The sequence below is a fragment of the Sprattus sprattus genome (genome assembly GCF_963457725.1).
Source record: "Sprattus sprattus genome assembly, chromosome: 17".
Classification (NCBI taxonomy): Eukaryota; Metazoa; Chordata; class Actinopteri; order Clupeiformes; family Clupeidae; genus Sprattus; species Sprattus sprattus.
In genome coordinates, this window is record NC_137915.1 from 18,680,933 (window position 1) to 18,705,445 (window position 24,513).

At 43.7% G+C, this 24,513-nt stretch overlaps 2 protein-coding genes across 2 annotated transcripts in view; one reads left to right on the forward strand and one right to left on the reverse strand.

Annotated features, from left to right (window-relative positions):
* dnah5l (dynein, axonemal, heavy chain 5 like) overlaps positions 1-17,903 on the forward strand; it is a gene marked incomplete at its 5' end in the record, with an annotated part of 58,608 nt that extends 40,705 nt beyond the window's left edge. Inside the window, 17 exons of the mRNA XM_080855217.1 lie at positions 950-1,168; positions 1,536-1,712; positions 2,044-2,238; positions 2,509-2,664; positions 3,059-3,241; positions 5,266-5,436; positions 5,980-6,358; positions 8,488-8,759; positions 11,462-11,626; positions 12,176-12,443; positions 12,891-13,012; positions 13,310-13,657; positions 14,077-14,265; positions 14,717-14,849; positions 15,129-15,337; positions 15,704-15,925; positions 16,312-17,903. Coding sequence (XP_080711343.1) covers positions 950-1,168; positions 1,536-1,712; positions 2,044-2,238; positions 2,509-2,664; positions 3,059-3,241; positions 5,266-5,436; positions 5,980-6,358; positions 8,488-8,759; positions 11,462-11,626; positions 12,176-12,443; positions 12,891-13,012; positions 13,310-13,657; positions 14,077-14,265; positions 14,717-14,849; positions 15,129-15,337; positions 15,704-15,925; positions 16,312-16,533 — 3,630 coding nt within the window. The 3' untranslated portion in view covers positions 16,534-17,903. The remainder of the gene's footprint in view (positions 1-949; positions 1,169-1,535; positions 1,713-2,043; positions 2,239-2,508; positions 2,665-3,058; positions 3,242-5,265; positions 5,437-5,979; positions 6,359-8,487; positions 8,760-11,461; positions 11,627-12,175; positions 12,444-12,890; positions 13,013-13,309; positions 13,658-14,076; positions 14,266-14,716; positions 14,850-15,128; positions 15,338-15,703; positions 15,926-16,311) is intronic.
* A 157-nt stretch (positions 17,904-18,060) lies between these two features.
* Positions 18,061-23,811, reverse strand: cavin4b (caveolae associated protein 4b). Its single transcript, XM_080855218.1, has 2 exons — positions 23,110-23,811; positions 18,061-19,352 (listed from the first exon to the last, which is right to left on the reverse strand). The coding sequence occupies exons 1-2, from the start codon at positions 23,458-23,460 to the stop codon at positions 18,798-18,800; spliced, it is 906 nt and encodes a 301-aa protein (XP_080711344.1). The 5' UTR covers positions 23,461-23,811; the 3' UTR covers positions 18,061-18,797.
* Positions 23,812-24,513: the final 702 nt, after the last annotated feature.

The following is a 24,513-nucleotide window of genomic DNA, read 5'->3' on the forward strand; positions in this document are numbered from 1 at the left end:
GGCATGATGTTGATTGGCTTGCCGGCTGGCATACGCTGCTGAGAACGCGTCCAAGGGGCTGTTTTTTCTCAAAACCCCTCTGACAAAATCTTCCACGACGACAGCACACCTGCGATGCTCCTTCATTGTGATTATGAGTCTGTCTCCGTGTCGAGTGAATTTAAATGACAAATGATATTTTGCATGAGTCCTAGTACATGGAAGAGACAGTTGCCATTACACTGATTTGCCTACATGATTGGAAAATGGGCCATTATCTGTAATGTGAAACCCAGAACATTCATCCTGAAAAATGTCAGGTCTTTGTCAAGTTAAATCCCTGCTTGCCCCAGGCTATAAATCAGGGAACAGGAGCCCCCAGAGTAAGCCCTGGCATTATGTCTGTTCCCCCGCCCTAAAAAGGCTTTCTGTCAGAGGAACTCTATAAACTGGAAAAATGACATTTTGGTTTCTTTTTATCGGAATAAAATCCCATCATTTAAATTGATATGGCAAACCAAATCAAAATGTTGGCAAACCAACATACCAAAGTAACTGTAGTTATGTATTTGTCATTGCCTATGGTGACTGCTGCCTTTTCCTCTTTGAAATGAAAATGAGTTAGAATTTAACCTGTCTCTGTGGTGTCTTTGAGATTTCTTAGTCACCACTTGCATTCCACTACCTGCCAACCAGAGAAAAGCCGCAAGGGGAACAGTAACTGTATATTGTTGTTGGCCGTTATTTACTTCCTGAATGCACCATTTTTTTTGTGTGTTTGTATGTGTGTGTGTGTATTTGTCTTTGCATGTGTATGTGTGTTGTGTGTGTGTTTGTGTGTGTGTGTGTGTCCTCTATGTGTGTTTTGTGTGTGTTTGTGTGTTTGTGTGTCTGTGTGTGTGTGTGTGTGTGTGTGTGTGTGTTTTCGTGTTTCCTTCACACCCCGTCTGTCTCCTTCCTCCGCCCACAGGCCAACCTGAAGCTGCAGGAGGCCCGTTTGGCAGTGGCTCAGGCGGAGCTGGCCGCGGCCCAGGAGCAGCTGGACGCCAAGCAGCAGGAGCTGGACCAGGCGCAGGCCATGTACGACGACGCCATGCGCGAGAAGCAGTCGCTGCTGGACGACGCCGTGGCCTGCCGGCGCAAGATGTCCAACGCCATGGCGCTCATCGACGGCCTGGGGGGAGAGAAGGTGAGCACAGCCGGCGGCCATGTTTGGGATTCAGTCATCGAGGAAGTTTTACGTTTATTAGTAGTCAGTCACTACACACATAGACAAAGCACATGAACCGGTAGGGTACACTTTATTGAGTGAGTCTTTATCTCACAGCTTATAGCCAAACTCACTGCAGATTAGTGTACTGAAGTTATTTCCCTGAAGCCCTGAATTACCCAGTGAAAATATGTTTCACTGACTAATAACATTCTGAAAAATATGTAGGGGACATCTGGTGCTTTCCCCGCCCTTTATGTGTGGGTGTGTTTGTGTGTTTGTGTGTGTGTGTTTGTGTGTGTCTGTTTGTGTGTGTGTGTCTTGTGTGTGCGTGTGTGTGTGTTAGATTCGCTGGACAGAGAGCAGCATCCAGTTTCAAAGCCAGATCAAACACTTGGTGGGGGACGTGCTGCTGGCCACAGGCTTCCTGTCGTACGCTGGCCCCTTCAATCAGGAGTACCGCAACCTGCTACTGCAGCAGTGGAGGGGGGAGATGAGCAGCAACCGTATCCCCTGCAGTGATGTATGTACAGGAACAGCACTGCCTCAGAAATACCCCCTTTGGGGGTGATGATGTGGAGCGGATTACATGACAGGACTTTCCATTTTAAAGTATCTTGGTGAAGATAAATGATCAACATGCCAAATAAAAAATTAGAAGGTCGTTTACAATTAAACGTTTCTGTGTGGTATTACAAAAAAATGATCAAAAATGATCAAAAAAGCTTTTCTAATACACTTACACAATACAGTCACTTAAATTATTGTATTGGTTGCCAATCCACATGTCCTTTTTTATGGAATATGTTGACAATATTTTGCTGGTGACATTTTTTTTAATTGTCGATGGCCAGAGCTTGAATGTGATCAGCATGCTGGTAGACAACGCCACCATTGGAGAGTGGAATCTACAGGGTCTGCCCAACGATGACCTCTCCATCCAGAACGGCATCATCGTGACCAAAGCCTCCCGCTACCCTCTCCTGATCGACCCACAGGGGCAGGGCAAAATCTGGATCAAGAACCGTGAGCGTGGCAATGAGCTGCAGGTAGCAACAGTGCTTTATATTTAGATCAATCATTTCCTTGAGCTGAATTTCCAAATAGTCAGCTGACATTGTGGCACTGTGATTGTGATTTCACATTACATTGCTGATGAAAGCATGCAGCCTATTCATTCAGAAACATTAACCCGACAAAAAAATGAATGTAATAGTAACTGGCCTTGAGTTGCATATACCAGCACCTTTTCCAACTTGACCTTCTTGAGGAACTGCAGTGTGAGTCTATTTCTAAGGTACTTGTCCCCCATCACGCAGGTCACATCCTTGAATCACAAATACTTCCGCTCCCACCTCGAAGACTGCATGTCCCTGGGCAAACCCCTGTTGATTGAGGATGTAGGGGAGGAATTGGACCCTGTGCTGGATAACATCCTGGAGAAGAACTTTATAAAGTCCGGCTCCACCTATAAAGTATGCAAGGAAATATTTAACTGTTTTGAAAAAAAAAAAGCGATTGGTTTTGTCATTGAAAACTGACTTTGACCACAAACAAACCCATTTCCATAAAAATATGACACAAATCCACAGTGAGACCTACAACCGAACAATGCATAGAGCAACATGCACTCACCCCATGTTGATCATTACTATCAATTTCCATATTATGAACATTTCCTATGGTATTTTGGTAGTGAATCTTTTCACTGGCAAGGTTAAGTACACCACCTGGCCAGCCTGCTACGATACCACCACAGTTGTTCATCACAGCTGCTAATGATCATGACTTTTTTTTCACTGTACGATACAGCCCATTGACTCCTAGTGAATGCTCCTCTTCCGCTTCCTCACCCTCTCCTCTCTCCAGGTGAAAGTGGGGGATAAGGAGGTTGACGTGATGAAGGGCTTCACCCTGTACATCACTACCAAGCTGGCCAACCCGGCCTACACACCCGAGGTCAGCGCCAAGACGGCCGTGGTGGACTTCACTGTCACCATGCGGGGCCTGGAGGACCAGCTGCTGGGCCGTGTCATTCTCATCGAGAAGCAGGTGAGTGGGAGGGGATGGGGGGGCTAAGAGAAGGAGAGGCTGTTGTCCCCTGAGGCAGAAACAGGGGCATTATGCTCTTTGCCAGGCGGGAGGATCCATTTCAGCCTGAGAGAGGGGGGGGGGGGATTTGGAGTGAAGCCTTGACAGAGGGGGGGATATTTACTGAGAGACCAAGGACTACTGCCTGAATAAAACATTTCATTGATTTTTCCTAATTGTAGTTTGGACATCGGTTGTACTTTAATTAAATGTGTTAAATCAACACAGTGTTTATCTTTCAGTTTGAAAAAAATAGGTCCCTTATAAAACAGACACATCTTGATTAACTAATGCCAATTAAATTATTCAAGATGACATGAGATGGGCGGATTTATTTTCCTTATTTGTGTAACTTTATAGCGCTATGCAGGTCTAATAAGCAGGCACTTACTGAGTATAATCTCATTCAGGGTGTATTAAGTATATTGCAATATCAGTGCTTCTAGAAATTATGCAAGTCGAGCTGCAACATTTAGAATCATTCACAACTTCAAAGGAACAGGATAATGGAACCACTTAGATCTTGAGCATTATCAATACTCATGCTCGTGGGGGGAATAAAGTCTGGCACATTTCAAGGCAGAACATAAAGACACAGCCTGTGTCCTAAACTGTATTGATATCTGAGGACAACTAACGTGAACAAACACAAATAAAAACTTTTGGCAAACACTGATATCTAAGCTTAATATTCCTGCAAAGGCTGCTGGGAATCCATTTAACAAAGAAGTGGGGGGTAGCAAGGCCTTCCATTTACCCCCATGTGATCACAACAGGAAACATAAATGAAGTTATGATCACGGCCAGTGAGGCCAGAGACAAGAAAGGATGATTGAGTAAAAGGAGACTGGAGTTTAATGAGTCCCTTTACAGACAGTCAGGCAGGAAATCATTACGCTTCGTCAGCCCACAGTTTGTAATCTCCAGAAATCCAACAAAAGAAAAAAAAGAGAGAGTTCTGAGGAACAGACAGTAGACAGAAAACAGAACAGACAGCAGACAGAAAACAGAACAGACAGTAGCCAGAAAACAGAACAGACAGCAGCCAGAAAACAGAACAGACAGCAGCCAGAAAACAGAACAGACAGCAGCCAGAAAACAGAACAGACAGTAGCCAGAAAACAGAACAGACAGCAGCCAGAAAACAGAACAGACAGTAGCCAGAAAACAGAACAGACAGTAGCCAGAAAACAGAACAGACAGTAGCCAGAACACAGAGTCTGAGCACTAACTCTAGGGCTCTCCCAGACCAGACAGGGAAAAACAGTCCAAATCCACAAGGGCGAAAATCCAAGAAAGCCGAGATCTAGAACTATAAAGCTAATACAGAGGTAGAGGCCATGTCTGAAAACCAGAGGGGCACCAGAGCATGAACACATGAGCAAGACGTATAGTCAGTGGCAAGATAACTCGGCGATGAGTGAGCCAAAGGGACGAGTTTAAATGCTGTTGCTGACGAGGAGATCAATCACAGGTGTGCCGCTGGCAATTCACATGAGAACCGGGATAAGCAGGATCTGGGTAAAACATGAAGCAGAGAAAAGAGGAAGCATGGCAAAGACAAAACACAAAATGACAGGATCAGGACCTGGAAGGACAGTGAGATGTTTTAAAGAGAAATAAGTTGTGTAATTCAAATGTAATGTCTTTTCCCTTTTTTATGTGGGGGTAGGGAAGAAATCTGCACGTATATTTATGTTTGTTCATCATTCAAATACAATCTTGCAGTTTCATGCGAGTATTAACTCAGAGAAAATAAAGTATATAGCGTAAAATGTTAAGTTGAATATAATATGTGTTAATGAGTTACATATATCTAATCCTATCAATAATAACATTATAATAGTGTAATATGAATTCTACTAACCTTGTACTTACTAACTGTCTAACATATTTCTTAAGGAGAATCTGAGATATACGTATATATATATATAATATATAATATATAATGATGTAAATAATTGAATGGCATGCCTTGGCTTTAGGAGCTGGAGTCTGAGCGTGTGAAGCTCCTGGAGGAGGTGACGTCCAACAAGCGTAAGATGCAGGAGCTGGAGGACAATTTGCTGTATCGTCTGACGAGCACCGAGGGCTCACTGGTGGAGGACGAGTCCCTCATCGAGGTGCTCCAAGTTACCAAGACGACGGCGGAGGAGGTGAGGGGTCTCAGCCGCAACATAATTCATTATGGTCATTCACAGGGAGAACCATTATTATTATTTAACCCTCCCTTCACCAGGCGAGTCAGAGGCAAGAACAGCCTCTCGTTTTCAAGGACAGGTTGGCAGGCAGTAGTTAGCCTCCTGGGGGGTGGGGTAGTGAAGGGTATGAGGAAGGAAGAAAAGAGAAGGAGAGACCAGTGAGCAGCCATGAAGGTTAATTCTGCATCCTACACATACATACATATCCTTTCCTCTTGAGGGACTACTGGCATTTCTTAACATGTGTTGGAAAATGCATGAACTGCTGGATACTCATCTAAGGAATGGCATGCTTTAAGTTAGCTCAAGCATACAGAATTATGTTGCATGTTTTATCACATACACAATTAGTGCACTTTGACAACATCTGAAGTACTGTATGTTTTTCCTTGGTCAAGGCATATTTAGTTTGCTCAGAAAAGTCACGATTGTTTGCCTTCTTGACAGTGTTTATTATTAACAATTATCAATAACAGTCTAAAAATGTTGTTTATTAAGGTCAGTGAAAAGCTAACCGTGGCAGCGGAAACGGAGGTGAAGATCAACTTTGCACGGGAGGAGTACCGGCCTGTGGCCACACGGGGCAGCATCCTCTACTTCCTGATTGTGGAGATGAGCCTGGTGAACATCATGTATCAGACCTCCCTGCGGCAGTTCCTGGGCATCTTCGACACGTCCATGGAGAAGTCCACCAAGTCTCAGATCACCACCAAGCGCCTTGGCAACATCATGGAGTACCTCACCTACGAGGTGTTCCGCTACACTGCCCGGGGCCTCTACGAGAACCACAAGTTCCTCTTCACCCTGCTACTGGCACTCAAGATTGACCTGCAGGCCAAGAATATCTCCCACAGCGAGTTCCAGACCTTTATCAAAGGTCTGCTAATCTGACACCCTTTTTACAGTTGAAATGCACCCCAGTACTTAAAATACAATATAAGCATGATATTGAGTTAACGATTAGAGAGAGAAATTATGATTAATCATATTATAATAAATAATTAGTGAGGTATCGAGATATTTGTCTTAAATATCATTGCCATCAAATTTTGTTATCATTGTTCCATTTTAAATAAACAAGCAGGACAAATTAATACATTACAACAGTACACTCCAATTAAATGAAGCAATTTCAAACACGGTGCATGCATTCTACCTCAGGCCACAGTCACAGAATGCAAATTATTAAGCATTTTTGTTTCTAATTAAAATCAATACACCCCATCAGATATAGGTTTCCACATGTCAGAGTCAATTAGCACAACACGGCAGCTCAGGCACCATTACAAATGATGCTGCTATGTCAAGCCCATCCTTCCACCCCTTCAACCCCACCATGATCTCATGTCACATACCCCCCCACACGCACATGCCCCCCTACCCCCCACCAGGGAAAGTGATAGCCTCCCTCAGCCGCAGTGTGCTGACTGAAGCCAGGCCTAATTTAGCAGCAAGAGTCCCCCACCACCACCACCACCACTCTCCTCTCCATTTCTCTCCAGAGACGCGTCGGTGGCGCAGACACACTAACCCCTCAGGGGTCCAGGGTGGGAGTGTGTTGGCGTAGAAACGTGCTTTGTTTCCTTGGCTCTCACACGGAGTCGCATCGACAGGCCCAGTCGCCCGGCCCGCCGTCTCATCGACTCCAGACGAGTAGAAAGCAGCTACCTCCTTTGCTGTCACAGGCATCGGAGGCTGTGCTGCCTTGGAAATGTATTCATGCTCTTTCATCGAGCCCCTCAGGGATTCTCATTTGCATTCGTGTGCAGAGTTAGTAAGCACTGGCTCCTCTGCTGCTGCGGCGTGTGTCACCTTGGTAGCACACTCGTTTTCCAACCGCTGCCTTAGCAGGGTGTTTGATGCCTCTAAACTGCCATGCGGATGAGGGTCATTTTTCTTTCATTCCCGCAAAACATGAAATGTAAATGTCTTACTCTTGTTGTAACTCTTGATGTCACTTCCTCGTCTCGTATTTCTCCTTGTTTGTGTGCGTGCAGCGCCGAAACACATACAGTGCATTATTTATCGTCCACGTTAAAAATGCACACTCGGCCACATAGTTAATAAAGCGATTACTGAGGCATAATTCATGACGGCCAATCTCAAAACTCACTGGCTACATTGATCTCGCTCCAAAAGGGCTTACTGCTGGATTTCCCCCTTGGGCAAAGCCATTCAATTTTAATAGTCACAAATCGCATTAATCTGAAGTGTTGCCCAGTTACTAAATGTCATTTAGACTGGTCGAGAGACATATTGGCCTGTTTGGTATTTGGTGGCTTTGTGGTTCAGCAAGAAAAGAATAGTGGTGTTTAATGCCATGGTTCTCAGTTCTGGGAGGAGGGACCGCCAATGCTCACTTAAGAGATGTTCTTGCCATTTTCTGCTTTAGTACCCAAAGCGCTCCACATTTTACATCACTCTCTGATCTGGGGAGCCTCTTTGAACTTGCTGGCTTGTTGAGAACGCCTTCGGTTACAAAATAAGATGAGTTCAGTAGCAAAAGTGGGGGAGGCAGGGAAAGACCTGAAACCTAATATGCTGCGGTCAGGTGCAGGATTGGCAGTGCTAGAACACACACAGAAAGGCTTTAACCATAGTTCCTCCACCAGATGTTCAGTCTGATTTGAATGAGAATTAAATTCCAATTATGCGTGGTAGTACAAGACAAGACACTGAACAATACAGGCAGTGATCTCAAATGATCAATGCAAAGTGCTCATTCAAACAAAAAGCATTACATTTCCTTTCATTAAGTATGTATGATATTGGCCTGTAATTTTGATTCAAAAGAGAATGAAAATCCAATAATATCTTGTATAAAGGCCAGAACAAGCCTATTTATCTTAGAGCCAATCTCAACCATTTCAATCTCAATTTAATAAAGGTGCATATGACTGTCTTTCTAGCTATTCTGATGTGCTTCAATTAATTGACTACAGATCATATTCTTTAGAATTCATGTCTTTGTTGATGTTTTCGGTGTTTGATCTGTTCCTAATTCAGGTGGTGCTTCTCTGGACCTGAACTCGGTAGAGGCTAAACCCCGCCGTTGGATCCTGGACATGACGTGGCTCAACCTGGTCCAGCTGTCGTCTCTGCATCCCTTCACCAGCTTGCTGGTGCAGGTCGGCCATAACGACCGGGCGTGGAGGGTGTGGTTCGATGAGGCAGCGCCCGAGGAGGCCCCGCTGCCTGATGGCTTTGACAGCCTAGTGGATGCCTTCAGGAAACTTCTGCTCATCCGGAGCTGGTGCCCTGACCGCACCATTGCTCAGGTGACCTGTCCATTCATCGTCAAGACAACAGAACCTGAGGAAGCCACCTATATGATTTACAGGGGTGGTGCACTTAGACCTGTTCTCTGACATACATACATACATACATACATACATACATACATAGAGACATACAGACATACAGATATACATACAAGCCTAAGCACCTTTATACTCTTTCAAAAACGGGTGAACGAGTGAAATGAATTCCATTTGGCACAGCAATCTTGAGCAGGAAAGGCAGAACATTTTCCGCCTAAGTCCCTCTGTTCCCCACAGTTTTCATACATACAACGATATACGTATTTAGACGCTCCTTGCGCTTCACCCATAATTTTGCCCCTAACGCCCACTTTTCCCACGACAATCCTATGTATGCATATGCATCAGTCGGAAGAGCGCAAATTGTCATTCTGTGCTCCTGCAGCAGGCAAAACGTGGTTTTAGCCATGTTCATAGATCCTGTGCCATGTTTTTAGGCACACATTGTGACACAATTTCTCCTAAAAAAGGTGCTAACATGTCAGGACATCTGCCCCTGACTATATAAAACGTCACACTAATCAACAACTGATTAACACTGCCTCAGAAATAAACGAAAACACCCTCACTCATATTATTTGACAGACTCTAACTTAGTTACCGTGACAACTGTGGACAGGGTCGCACAGGTGGGCAGTGAGCTCTAACAGTTTCTTAACTCTTCGAGGGAGTGGGGGGGTTCAGGGGGGTGTAGGGGGGTTTGTGATGAGCATGTCCCTTTCCCAGAGCTATAAAAAGGCGTCAGTTGAATGAGCGTGAACAGCTGACCACCCAAAGCGCCGGGAGATTACCAGACTAAATCCCGGCATCGCACCGCCGTCATGATCAACGCAAGCAAGGCTTAGGCCTCCTCACAAGTACCTTCACCCTCCAGCGGCTCCCCAAAAGTCACATCTAATGCAGTCAGAAAAACGCAACAAGGCTGCAGTCAACTCCTGCAGAGGGTTTCATAGGATGCAACCAAGTAAGCAAGGGATCTGAAGTTCTTGCTATTGTGCTTAGCAGAAAATGTATGCAACTTGCTTGATTCTTATTGTGACATTTTTTAACTAATTACACCCCCCGGCAAATACACTCTTCAACAGATTGTCATTTACCTCCCAGTAGGAGTGTCATTCGACGAACACGGAGAGTCCACAGGGTCCTAGAGGAGCCCGTTCTCTCCACCTCAGAGACCCGGTGTGTTTCTGTGGCTCTGCAGCTCTGCGGCTCTGCTCACAGGCACACCTGTTTGTTCCCTGTCACTCATCATGGCTAATTTTAGGACACTCCTCTGAGTGGAGTACAGTAGGCTCTCTCCGCCTCAGTCTTGTTTGCTCACAGCATGTTGACTGAGCTGGAATTGGACTCACTATTTCACAATGTAGTTTTTACACCTCAGGGTTATTCTGTGCACATATGTGTGTCATATGCACATATACGTTACATTGTTGAGTGGCAATTCCTCTCAAGTTTCGCCCTGATTTAGTTGTAGTGCAACAGGAGATAAACCATGTTCTTTCCAGACCTTATCTGATTTTAAATGAGATGTGCCTTGAATGACCATCACCAGGAGAAAGTAAGAATAAGTGTTGACAGTGGTATAAATGATACCACTGTTACAGTGACCACAGATGTACACAGACTACACAAATGTGAACTAGACGTAACGCAAAGCGTTACAAAATATGGCCGCAGAACTGTTCAGTAGGTTTTGGCACAGAATGAGTCATGGTTGTCAGTGTGTTTGTGTGTTTTTATGTGTTTTGTGTGTGTAAATTGGTTCAGTCACATGCGAGGTGTGGAAACAAAGTGAAGTTTCCAACCACCAACAGGTGGCGCTATAGGTGATATCAGTCAGGCATATGTACGCGTTCGGGCCGCATCCAGCGTCCACCCTAAGACATTTTCTCTGGATCAAACAATGTACGCAAGAGTTATAAGAGACTTTGTGTTTTGTGGCAAGCACCGCGCGGTGCGCAGCGGTCATAATTATCAGTCAGTATACCATAACACGAGCAAATGTATAGTAGTAAATTATATATCAGTTATAAAAGCATATCATTTAGTGCATCATTTATTTCCTAAAAGACTGTTAGACATGTCTAAACAGGCATAATAATTATAAAGGCCCTTCAAAAGGTATGCTGTTAAGGCTTGGTATGGTTAGTATTATGATGTTTAAGACACAATGCATCTCTCTGCACTGATGTTCGTCTTCATTTAGTGGTAAACTTGACTCTAATTAGTCAATCTTTCCTGTTTGATGCACCTGCTGTGGCTGTAATGCGGCTCTGGCAAGGCCGTAATTACACAAGTTAGCGCTGAAAAAGCACAGCTTCATGGTAAAAGGATAACCCCTCTTTATATAAAGTTATTTAAAATGAAATTGCAAGTTCAGCAACCATGTTTGGCCATGATTGTGGTAAGCCAAAGTAAAATTGATTGAAGTATGCTTTTATCTGAATAGGAACTTGATACTGATTGTGGTCAGAGACTACGTGGTCCCTCAAGCAATTTCCTTTGTAATGTTGTGTTTTTAATAGAATGGGAATCAGAGTAGTGTAGCGATCACTGCACTTGAAAAAAAGAAAAAAAAGAAAAAAGATTTTCTCACATGTAATTACACCGGAGCTCTGGTTTACAGACCCTCTTAGATTGAATGGTTCTGTGTCATCCAGGCGAGGAAGTACATCACAGACTCGCTGGGAGGCAAGTATGCGGAAGGCGTGAACTTGGACATGGAGGCCATGTGTGCTGAGAGCGACAAGAGGACTCCGCTGGTCTGCTTCCTTTCAATGGGGTCTGATCCGACTGAGAACATCGAGAGGCTTGCTAAATCTAAGGTATGCGCCTCAAGTGCACGTGCATACACACACACACACACACCCACACGCATAGACACATGGCTTGATGTACTGTCTGTTTTCAGCAGGGTGGTCAATCCTCAATTAAACTCCAACAGTTGGTCAATCCTTTGATGGATAGAGAAGAGTATGTCCATAAAAAAACAATAACAAGAACAAATAAAAAAAAACAGCATGTGCTCCACCATGACACTGAAAGTAATGTTTTTGTTATTTTGAGGTAGGTGAAATATGTCAGTAGCATTAACTTCACACCTGTGGCGACTCCTATCTGTAAATGATATCTAAGGTCCTTCAGAGTCTATTGCACTGATCAGGCTGATATACGTGGCCTGTCATTTTTATGTGGATTGATCTGTGCTTAAAAAGACCTTGGACTTCGTAAATGCCTTGAGACAATGTCAGTAATTAACGGCGCAATAAAAAATCCATTAAATTGAACTGAATAAAACAGAAATTGAATTGAGTTGAAAAGCATTGAAGAAGTCAAAGCCATCGCACACAATTATGTGCCTGCTCCCCCCTCAGACTGTCCCATGCAGACCCATCTCCATGGGACAGGGTCAGGAGGTCCATGCCCGCAGGCTCCTGTCCCAGAGCATGGCCGATGGAGGGTGGCTGCTCCTGCAGAACTGTCATCTGGGACTGGACTTCCTGGACGAGCTCCTGGAGACGGTCACCACGGCCGAGAACATCCATGAGGGATTTAGAGCGTGGATCACCACGGAGGGCCACCCCAAGTTTCCCATCAACCTTCTGCAGTCCTCCATCAAATTTACCAACGAACCACCTCAAGGTGAACTGACATGATATTACCTCTTAACATATTACCTTATCATTGACATAATGTTACTCTTTAACAGAATATTACATATTATTTTCATGATATTATTAAGCAACCGACAGAAGACAGAGGCACCCATACCTTATAAAATGTATATCTGAAATATTTTGCAGTCCTTCATATTTATGATCTCATAATATGATGTTCATAATATGGCCACTCTCTATGTATGGGATAATATGTGGCCTATACAGGGACTACTCCTGTTTATATAATTGCATATTTTTAGTGTCTTTGACTAAATGTCTCCTGGAATCCTGGTCGTACCCATCCCTGTATTTAAGCTGGGTGTTTTCCGCACACTAAGCATGCTGATGACTCAGTCTAACAGCATGCTGCATCACATTTGTGATCCTGTGCTGAGGTATGCTGTTGCTGCATCGTTATTGCTGTGTGCAGGTATGAAGGCAGGCTTGAAAAGGACATATGGCGGCCTGACTCAGGACCAGCTGGAGATCACCAACATGCCCCAGTGGAGGCCTCTCCTGTATGCTGTGGCCTTCCTCCATACCACTGTGCAGGTCAGCGTGTAGTGCGGAGTATTGCCCAGTTTTTCCTCGCATGTCACGATTGTTAGGTCTTTCTTATAAAGATCCATGTACATAATGATATAAAGCAATTGCAGTCAACATTAGCTGTGCTGTTTGACTTAATATTTTGAACGAAATCAATTAAAAATGGTCAGCTCGCCTCAGCGATGAATAAAATGGTGTACTGTTCCCTTGGCACAAACTTTCATCCATCATCACAACGTGTAATCCACTTAAAATGCAAAAAGTCTCATCCTCTTTTATTTCCCCATACTGTGTATGTGTCAGGAGAGACGCAAGTTTGGTCCCCTGGGCTGGAACATTCCGTACGAGTTCAACCAGGCCGACTTCACGTCCAGCATGCAGTTTGTCCAGAACCACCTGGACGAGGTGGACGTGAAGCGCGGGGTGAACTGGAGCTGTCTGCGCTATATGCTGGGGGAGGTTCAGTATGGCGGACGCGTGACGGATGACCTCGACAAGCGGCTCCTCAACACCTTTGCTTACATCTGGTTCAGCGAGAACATGTTCGGAGACAAGTTCTGCTTCTACAAGGGCTACACCATTCCCAAAGCCAGGACGGTGCAAGACTACCAGAGTCACATTGATACATTGCCATTGGTGGATTCTCCTGAGGTAAGAAGCCTGACCCTACATACAAACTGTCGCCTTTTACTTTGACATGTTACACTTATACATTGTGTTTTGTCTACACTGTTCACTCAGTTTGTTTAGTGGATGACTACTGAGAATGTGTTTCAGGTAATGCTACAATCGGTGCTATTAGAAATACAGGATTATTTACATTTTCGGCCATGAGGATTGATTTTCTAATGATGTCCAGCCAGTCCCTTTTCAAAGTAAAAGAAGCAGCTGATATGTATCATGTGACTTATGATAAGGAAACCCTTGCACTTTCTTCCATACGTCACTCAATGCAGTCCCTTAATAAAACATGCAGCGCTCAACTGCACTGCCATCAAAGCTTAGGTCATGATATTGGACCTCTAGTGCTCTTACTGCTAATGCAGGCATTGTCACAACATCCTCTGCAGGTGTTTGGCCTCCACCCCAATGCTGACATCACTTACCAGACCAATCTGGCCAACGAAACCCTGAGCACCATCATCAGCATCCAGCCCAAGGACAGCGGCGGTGGGGGCGGGGAGACGCGCGAGAGCACGGTGCAGCGGCTCGCCAACGAGATGCTGGAGAAGCTCCCCGCTGACTACGTGCCGCACGAGGTGAATGAGGGGCTGAGCCATAGAGACGATTCAGGGAAGAGCATCAATAAATCATGTAGATTCACATGCGGTTCATAAACCTTGTGTGAGGTGTTGTTATTTAATTGTTTGTTTGTTTGTTTTGTGAGCTTTGTTTGCTGCTGCTCTGTGGATTTAAAGATTGTGTGATTTGAATGCTTAATGTATGATGTGCCGTTTCTGTTTTTATTGTTTGGCATCACTAGCTCAGTGAACACAAATTGTCTGACAGTGCAGCGGAGAAACCAGGGCCTCTTAAAGCCAGGCAGTCACAGCTGCAGGAAAACCTCTTGTTGTTATGCATGTGAACTGGTTGAGTAAGCATGATTTACGTGAACATGAATAGGGTTTTTTGCATGAGGCCTTTTTGTTGTTGTTATTTTTCTCTTGCTCATCAGGCACCATAAGATTATGATTCCTGTTTCATACATAGGTGCGAGCAAATCTGCAGAAAATGGGGCCCTTCCAGCCAATGACCATATTTCTGCGGCAAGAGATCGACCGTATGCAGCGGATCATTGGAAGAGTACGGAGCACCCTCACTGACCTCAAATTGGCCATAGATGGTTTGTTATATCTAATTGTCATTTTTATGTTATTATTTGAATGTAAACCCTACAAAAATACTTTCATAATATCCATGATAAAAGACTATAAGTACATTAAAATGTGTATGTGTAATCTTGGTAGCTTTTTTTTCTAAATATGTAGATTACAAGTGTTTTAAGGGCAAATTGCATATCAGCTTCCATTTTGCCAATTGTTTCGTGGTGTATCCCCATGGCGATGGCCTTGCAAACAGTAACATTGTTTATTTTATCATATATTTTAAAATCTGATGTCAGGAACCATCATCATGTCGGAGGACCTGAGGGATGCCCTGGACAGCATGTACGACGCGCGGGTGCCTCGGCTGTGGCAGAAGATCTCCTGGGAGTCGGCCACTCTGGGCTTCTGGTTTACCGAGCTTCTGGAGAGGAACCAGCAGTTCCACAGCTGGACGTTCGGCGGGAGGCCCAACCAGTTCTGGCTCACCGGATTCTTTAATCCCCAGGTGGAACACATGAGGGGTTATCAGTTATCACTGAAACTTCCTGGATGATAATTCTTGTGATTCTTACCGATGCTCTTATTATAAGAACTTGTCCTCGAGATGGAATATGTATCTGCAAGTTTGGCATTTTAATGTCTTGAGTGATAATACATTTTAAATCCTTTTAATACTAATGTGCATATTTAAATATGTTGCATTTGTAGCATCAATGTAATTTAATGAGTCTGACCCTTGGTAATTTGGAAAAGCATCACATTTCAAGGAAGACAGAATTGTTGCCAATTTAAGTGTTTCAACACATACTTTGACATCATTTCTTTAATTACTTCCTCTTTTTTCCTTCTCTATTTCTGTCTCTCGCTGCAGGGCTTTTTGACTGCCATGCGTCAGGAGACCACACGCATGAACCTCTCCAAAGGCTGGGCCCTGGACACAGTGGTCCTCCATAATGACGTCACGCGTATGATGAAAGAGGATGTCACTGCCCCCCCGCCCAGCGATGTCGGGGGAGTCTACATCTATGGGCTCTTTCTGGAGGGGGCAGGCTGGGACAAGAGGAACACCAAACTCACAGAGGCCTCTCCAAAGGTAATACAACTGTCACCACTAAATAGACCTTGTTATGTTTTAACTATAACATAAGGTACAATGGAACACACTGATAATCAATGCCTGAGAACATCTTTTTTGTTCTAATTCTCTGTACTTGTTGCCCTAATACTAACCCTAGTTTTACGTAATTACACTCAATATATTACATTGTAATAACAACTTTAAATTATAGAATGCGGCACAAATAACTATCAATAAAATCAAGGATTGCCGATCTTTTTTACCATTTAAGCTTTACTTTCCTTTTCAGTCCGTTCCACTAGTATACAGGTTCAGATGTAATATGCATTCAACAGGAGCATGTGTGTGCCCTTACCGCATCAATCAGTCACCTGATCCTGTCCATCCCTGTCCTCTCCCAGGTCCTCTTCACCCCATTGCCTGTGGTACACGTCTATGCCCTCAGTAGCACCTCCCCTTCTGACACCAAAAAGCCATCCTCCGTGAGCCTCTACCCCTGCCCCGTGTACAAGAAGCCTAGGCGCACGGACCTCACCTTTATCTTCTCTCTCCTCCTCCGAACAAGCCAGCCCGTTGAGCACTGGACACTGCGGGGAGTAGCACTGCTCTGTGACTGCAAATAAGCAAGTAGCCTTCTCTCGGGGCAAGGCCTAATGCGTTTGCCTGTACGCTGGAGAGATTCTTGGGAGACTTACCAAGAGGGTTAGAGTAGAGTTTTACTCCATCTCCAGCAGCACACTTGATTCACTTACTTAACCTAATCAACAAACAAATCGATAGAGCATGTGTGTGCGTGTGTGTGCGTGTGGGTGCGTGTGTGTGTGTGTGCGAGTGTGTTTGTGTGTGTGTGTGTGTGTCTGTGTGTGTCTGTGTGTGTGTTTGTGTGTGTGTGTGTGTGTGTTTCAACCCGGTGGGAGTAAAACCCATTGGCCATACTAACAGTCAGCAGATAAGATTGCTGGCGCCTGTTGAATTATATACTTCTTCAAAGTGTGCTGGATGGTGACCTAATTATGATCTAAATGATCATGACAATGATAAAGAATGTAAGGATTTAATGAGATTACAATGGAATTACATACTTTCATTCCATTTGAAGAAACAAATTAATTTTAATAAATATATGGGACACTACGATATATTTTGGTAACTAGGTCAATTATGCTAATTGGGTGTTAGCTAGGTCAATAAGCCTATTTCTATGCAGGGCCTTGAATTAGTAATTCTGATGGCCTGTAGTGACAGAGCCAAATAGTGGTTTAGTTTTTTCTGTCCTCACAGGAAGCAGAATGTACACTTGAAGAATATGGTGAAGGTTCATGATTCATATTTTTTTTTGTATTTTTATTAGCTTATATAACCAGAGAATAAAAACATTGCAAAAAGTATCACAAAATGTTCATTGTTTGAATGACGAATGCCTCTTGGATTATCTGTCAGTCCAGTAGAAAATATATTCTTGTGATTGAATACTATTTTATTTGTGATACCTAAAGAAGGTGAAAGCATTTTATAGCTGATTCTAAACATATAGATATTTTCTTAAATAAATTGCAAAACAATTTAATTCATATTCTGGCAACAGTCATCAACATAGTATAGAGCCATTGTAATATATTGCAAAACCAAGTGCAATCTAGGCTGGTTAATATCAAGTAACATTTCTTATACTAATTTAACTTCAAACATATATATAGGTGTAGGATGTGTCATGCAAAACATTGTGTGAGGTAAGGTAAATGGCTCTTACCTTAAAGATATATATACATTAGAGAAAATGACTAGCAACTAAAAGCATGCAAGACCACTCAGGCACAGTGCATTTTCCTTCAGCATAGTTGCTGAAGTTGGTGGAAAATGCGTGGGTCACTCACCTTATAGCATCAAGCTAAAGGTCAAAGATTAGGATTCTCAGGTAATATGGGGCAACTTAAAACAGTTTGTTTGAGCCAAAAAAAGGTTTCTGTACACCCAAACGTAAACTTTCTTCATCCACTGAAGACTTTTTATGTAGCTTTTTAGTTAACTTCTAAATATGTTCACTGAGCTATAAATGCTGCCTAATGTGCCAGCTAAATAAGCATAGTTTTTTAATAGTGTACATACCTCCTTAATACAATTCAATTAACCTTTTTAATATACTCATCAGAAACCAGCTGACAGAGTTCTTTATTAAATTCGTATACCATGGGATTGACTTGAAAAAACTGTATAAGTGAATGCATCTCAAATACTTTGCAATTAACAGTTACATTATACGTAAAAAGGTTTGTTTTATTGTTCTGCACCAAACGTTTACCTCAAAAACACACGTGAAATCTTCGTCCTCAAAGAAAGTGTTCATTCAAACTTGCATCATCAGTGACTTATCATGCAAATCGTAGACGATTCTCCTCCAGTGCCTCTCCACCATGTCAATTCCAGAAAAGTCCATAAAATTCCAGCTCACTCCCAATACCCAGTAACAACAATTATATTTTCCTCAAAACTCTTCATTCTTCTGTATCACAGAGTCTATATTTGGTGTAAACAAGGAAAAAATAACTCCGTAAAACACTTACCTAAATGTAACTTGAATTCCTCCCTAATAAATTCCTCTAATACCCCTGCCTACAACTAACAGAGTAATACTAGCAAATAAATATTACAGCGGTTCTGCTTTTATAAACACATATCTGTGTAGCTCTCACTGGCCCTTTGCTGTACCAGCATTCGTTCCTTTCCACTCAGTTGCCAACCCTCTCTTTCCATTTATTTCCCTCTTGGAGTAGTCGATCGATCCAAATGGGAACCGCTAGCAAACCAAACTCCCATTTGGCAAAACAAACTTCCATCACCAATCAAACAGTCCCCGTCGTTTTTCTTTCTCCCCTGCGTCGCTCCCTGTTTAGGAGAGATGCTTCATGTCGTACATCGGCACTTCCGATTCCTCGCCTTTTGCCTCAGCTTCCTCCTCCTTTTCTAATGCCACCTCGGTGTAGGCGACGTCATTGGCCTTGCGGGCCTTGGGCGGGGCCACAGGTGCGGCCCCCTCCGTGGAGCCCTCCGCTCCCTCCTGGCCCTCAGCCACAGTCCTCTCCTTCTTCAGCTTGAGCTTGTCGGGCACGTTCTTGACCGACTGCTTCATGCGCTCGCCGGACTGGCGGATTTTCTCGCGACGCTCAGTGCTCACGATGCGCTCGCCCAGCTTGTTGACCTTGGTGCCCAAGTTCTCCTTGGTCTTGGTCATGTTCTCGCGTGAGAAGGTGGCCTTCATGCTCTCAATGCGCTTCAGGCCCGACTTCTTCATGCGGGCGGCTGCGGAGGCAGAGTCGCCCTCCTGCACCACCATGTACTCCTCGTCGGAGTCAATTGGGGGTTCAACTGCTTCCTCTTTGGCATCTGCGGTGGCTTCCTTGGGGGCTGGCTTAGCGGCTGACACTTCCCGGACTTCTTTGTCCCCCTTCAAGAAAGAGGAAGATCGCATTGTTATCATCATTATTTTTAGTACGATCATCATCATTGAAATAAATATTGATGACCATTGTAATCATCAGTCACATCATCTCCTTTGTTGGCATTGTTGCTATTATGATGTAGTCTTCTGCCATCTATTATAATGAAAATTGCAACATTGTGATATATTTGGTTTTTCTATTATAGAAGTTCAATGTTATCACAGCTTATATGTGTCACAAAGTATATGTGTATCTGTACCTTGGCATGCTAGGCTGAATGGAGTCTGATTCTTAGCTAAATAAACTGTGTTGCTTGATTTCAAGACAATTACAAAATGTGAGGAAAAGTATAAACTGGCAATTCCATTAAAACATGGAAAGTAGCAATATTCCTCTTAGCCAAGTTAACCTGTTATTTCAACATTGATTTGCTTGAACCTCACTGTTTTTGTAACCATACTTAGAACTGAAAATCTTTAACAATTTAAGCAGAATGAATAGCTGAAGCATTTAACATCTGTTGTCTTTTAATCATATTGAGTAACTCATGGGTTAAAAAAACTAAGGGAGATTATGCCAAGCATTGAATTATACATGCTTAAAGTTCCCCATTTTTGTATTTATAAAAGAAAGCTGAAAGGCCTCGGGGAAAACAGATAGATGTCTGCACCTGTCATATTTTAATTGTGTTGAACAAATCTCACTGGTCCCTCAGAATTAGAAGCCATTTGCTGGCGTTTATCACCCCATATGCGCAATGTCTACATGTTGTCAGCTGGCTAGGAAATGAGTCATTTTCCAAACCTGTCATATCTGTCACACGTCTGCTGTCTCAGACGCATGCTGACAAGGGTGCATCAGTGGAGTTTTTTTATGAAAGCATTGCCACACATTATTATAGTTGCTATTATAGTTATTTTTTAAAGCAATTCCCTCATTGTTATTCCCTGTGCAGTTCCCACATTGCAAAAAGCAACAAAGAAAAGCCGTAATAGAACAGTTAACCAATTAATACAAGTGATATTTTCTGCCTTCGTGGTGCAATTATCACTGCATTCATCCCACAAATTCCTGAGAGAGGAACTGTACCTAAAATTAAGATGATTATATATCACTGATTCAAATTATGACTGTTGTGTAGACATTATTACTCTATGTCAGCACGTTTTAATACATTCATCTAATAGGGACAGCAGTATCTCCAGTGCTAACATGGCTGTCAGTGAGAAACATGCCAAACTTATGTAACAACTCGACATCAGTAAAACCATCATTCTGATCGCACAGACTCCTAACATGAACATACGGGCCAAGATGTTGTGTAAGCATATATGACACCAGCTTGTCACACGTTGACATTTACAAATATCTGACTGCAGTGCACTCACTCACATTACCAGCTGCATGATGGCCCCTTCTGCACCGGAGGGGCCAACCAGTCACAGCCGGCAGCCAATATCACCCCCTTTGCAGCACGTCTCACAAAACCATTAAGAAGATACATGCTCTGTTATTTCACCACAGCCACTTAATACAGCACTCTCATCAGATGCATGGCTGGGCATATCTGACCTGTTTACAGTGGCTTTTAGAAACTCCACTGCAGTTGATGCTGCAGTGTCTGTTATGCACGTATCTCTTAATGCTTGCACCAATGCAGGCAGCAATGCTTCACGTCTATATCCGGATCAATAATTACTAATCGCTGTGGCTTTGTGCTTCGAGGCGAGAGAGTGTCGCTTTCTGCAGGGGCTTTTTCAACCGTTGCTGCGTCAAACATGAGTACTATATTAGGAAATGTGTGGCTTCACAGCGCACGCTCTCAGAATAACTCTGAACAAACTGTCAGCTGTCGGGTTGCCTGAGCTGGTGACCTGGTGGTGCAGTATGCTTCAGCACACAGGACAGGCTGAGCCGAGAATGAGCAGAGAGCTAAGAGAGCTAAAGGTTTGCACCAGACTGATGTGTATTATCATCTTTTGCTAGTGTGATGATGATGATAATGATAAGGACAGATAGTGAAGGGATATAAGCAAGGACCAACTAAATACATGAGGTCATGTAATCCTTCAAGGACTACCTTCTAACACTATCTACCTACTACTAGCTTCGTATTCAGTTTATTGCTGTATCTGTTCATTGATATGAATGGTATGGTTAACAGTGAGTCATTCCTACCATCAAAACATCTATGATGTATCCTGCTCGTGGCCACTGACGGCTATTATGCCAAGTGTAGTCTGATATGAAAACAAGTGATTCTGCTTAAAACTTACACTTATCACACAAAGCTAAAGAGCTTTCAACATTTTTAAGTTGTAATGCATGATGGTAGTAACTAATGCTAACACAGATGACCTATAAAGCCATGACCACAAACAGAGTAGAATTTTATCCTGGACAGCTTTTTATCAGGTACTTCCTATAGTAATGTTTTAAATAAGCTCAAAACAGATTACATTATCATATATATATATATGTGTGTTCCCTTCCTTAACTTTGAATGATTGGATCACCTTTCACTTTTTGCACTCTTTGACCCTGGGTCAGTGCTGTCCCGGGCTGCAATTCAGCCACTTGTTCAATTAGTCTTTTTAATTGTAATGAATCTGCATAGACGCATTAGTGTATCTCAATCTGTTACTTATTGATTGAAAAAAAGATTGCAGTGAAAATCTGACATATAATGTATTAGGTGAATTCAACTTGGTATGTTTGGAATCTGTATAAATAGTGTTAGGGGTTAGGTTATAGAAGGCCCAGACAGAAATAGACACAGCAATGTCCTGGGTATAATTGTAAATATGTAGGTGGATAGTATGTCTTCCTAGTTTACTTCATTAACTTGAAGTAATTTCAGCATTCGATAAGTCAGTGAGTGTATCATGTGTCTTATAGATATCCTGACTGATTGTCGTCATGTGTATATTCATAAACTCATGGTCCAACTTTGGTGTAGCACGCAGCTGAGATAATGGTGAAGTATTTAGTGGTTTAATCTTCTAATGCAATGAATGGCATAGTCTACACACCCCTGTGACTCCTCCCACAATGATCCCTCTGTTTTACAACAAGATGGCGGCATGGTCTAGTGTCTGACCCCTGAGCCAAAAAGAGGTTCAGAGTGGAGCTAGGGAGGACTGACAGCCCAGCCCACCTAGATTGCCGTTGGCAGGCCTCCCTATATTAACTTTCGTAAGGGCAACGTCTAACCTTTTGGTGCCTGGCCATTTATCTTGTGCTCTGCCAAGTCAAGCTGGAGGCTGAAATAATCAGGTCACCGGTGGACTGTCAGATACTTACAGTCAAGGCCAGGGGGGTGGGGGGAACAAAGCCTCTCTACCAAGCAAAACAATTACAGTGTCGTTTTGATTCACCCTTTTACTGTAGTCAAAGTGTCCTTGGCTTTTAAGTTAGTACCCTATCACTAAGGAACTCGCTTCAGGCAAACTCTTTGAAATCTACCTCTCTGGTGGCTAGTTTTAGCTTGTGCTGATATCACAAGTGTCAGTTTAGCCTCTCGCTGGCAAGACAGACATCCGGAGGACAAAAATGGTAGTAGAAGGAATCATACACAACTAACAGGCCACTGCGCATGCTGTTTACAGCTAGAGATGTAGCTTTGCGTGATAAAATCCACAAAATATGAGTATTATAAATAGAAGTAGGAATCGCACACAAACTAGTCTGTAGACATCCAGTCCTATTATTCCTCTTAGTGCTCAATCAAACTGCTTCTTCTTTGAAACCTGCTGGTCTCACCTGGTAGATGACAACCCTGAACTTATTCTTCATGAGGAGCTCACTCTGGGTTTCCTCCACCTTCTTGACTCGGTCATTCTGCTTCTCCACGCGCACGCGCACGTCCTTGATGTGGCAGCTGACCTTGCGCGTCTTGTCCAGCAGCTTCTCCACCACACCGTTGGTGGCTGTGTGATCCTTGGCCAGCTTGGCCACGTCAGCCTGGATGGTCTTGACGCAGGCCTCCAGCTCCAGTTGCCGCTCCTCCATGCGCGTCTGGCATGCCTGGACGTTGTCTATGATGCCCGCCACACGCTCCAGCAGCGTCAGGACCCCCGTCTCACCCTCCAGCGCGTCCATTTTCTGAGCCATCGCTGTTTCCTTGCACGCCCCTTTTACAGAATGAGAAGAGAGCAACTTGTGGAAAAAGAAAGGAAAACCAACCACCTTCTGAAGGGTTCCTGTCCGAGGGTTAGGGTTCCTAAGATGTCTTAGGAGGGGTGATTGGGAGAAGGTTTTAGGATCTTGTGGGGGGCGGGTTCGGGTGCTGGATCATGGGGGCTGCGGACAGTCCTGAGATCGAGGGGTTGGGTGGATGGGAGGTCGGACGGACGGACAGAGGCGCTCCGGCTGAAGTGTCTCTTCACCCAGGTCTACTGCAGAAGAACATGGAAGCCCCACCTCACCCACATGTAAGGCAGAACAGGGGATCAAAGTGCATACACCGTCACATGGTACGTCCAAAGAGAGAGGGAGAGAGAGAAAGAGAAAGAGAGAGAGCTTAGATGGTAGAGTCAGGGTGAGGGAGTGCCCCGCTCCGAACGAATTCATCACAGTTATAAATATCCCCAGTAAGGTGACACCCTGACATTTTTAGAAGATGTGTATGTGGGGTCTATGATAATGGAAAGCCCCCATCCATTTGCACACTGGGACTTATTCTCTTTTCCATTGCCCCACTGCATTGCTTTTGTGTGAAGATACACAACTGTTAAGGCATCCATACATGGCCATACCTTGTATGGTCTAGGAGGGTACCACTGCTAACGAATGACCATGAATGATTGGCTGTGTCATGTGAGTGTAACTGGCAGGAGTACAGTATGAGATGTAACATAAACATGGATCTTATGACTGCATGCTTGGAAGGCAGCACCCAGTATTGCCACACAAGTGTGTGGGCTTAGCGGAAGGTACACGGCTTAATCAGAGACTGGACTTCCCCGTGTATCTGATGATGCCTCCCCCATTCTGATGCCAGAGTTTGGGGGAAGATTGTTGGCTACAGGGGTGCCTCTTACCCCACTGACCTCACCACGTAGTCATTGGTGAGCAGTTGGCAAAAACATCTATGCACAAAATGCCAAATCTGTTGTGCCACATATTGAAAGATAGTTATTTTCACAAAATTCAAGGTAATGTATT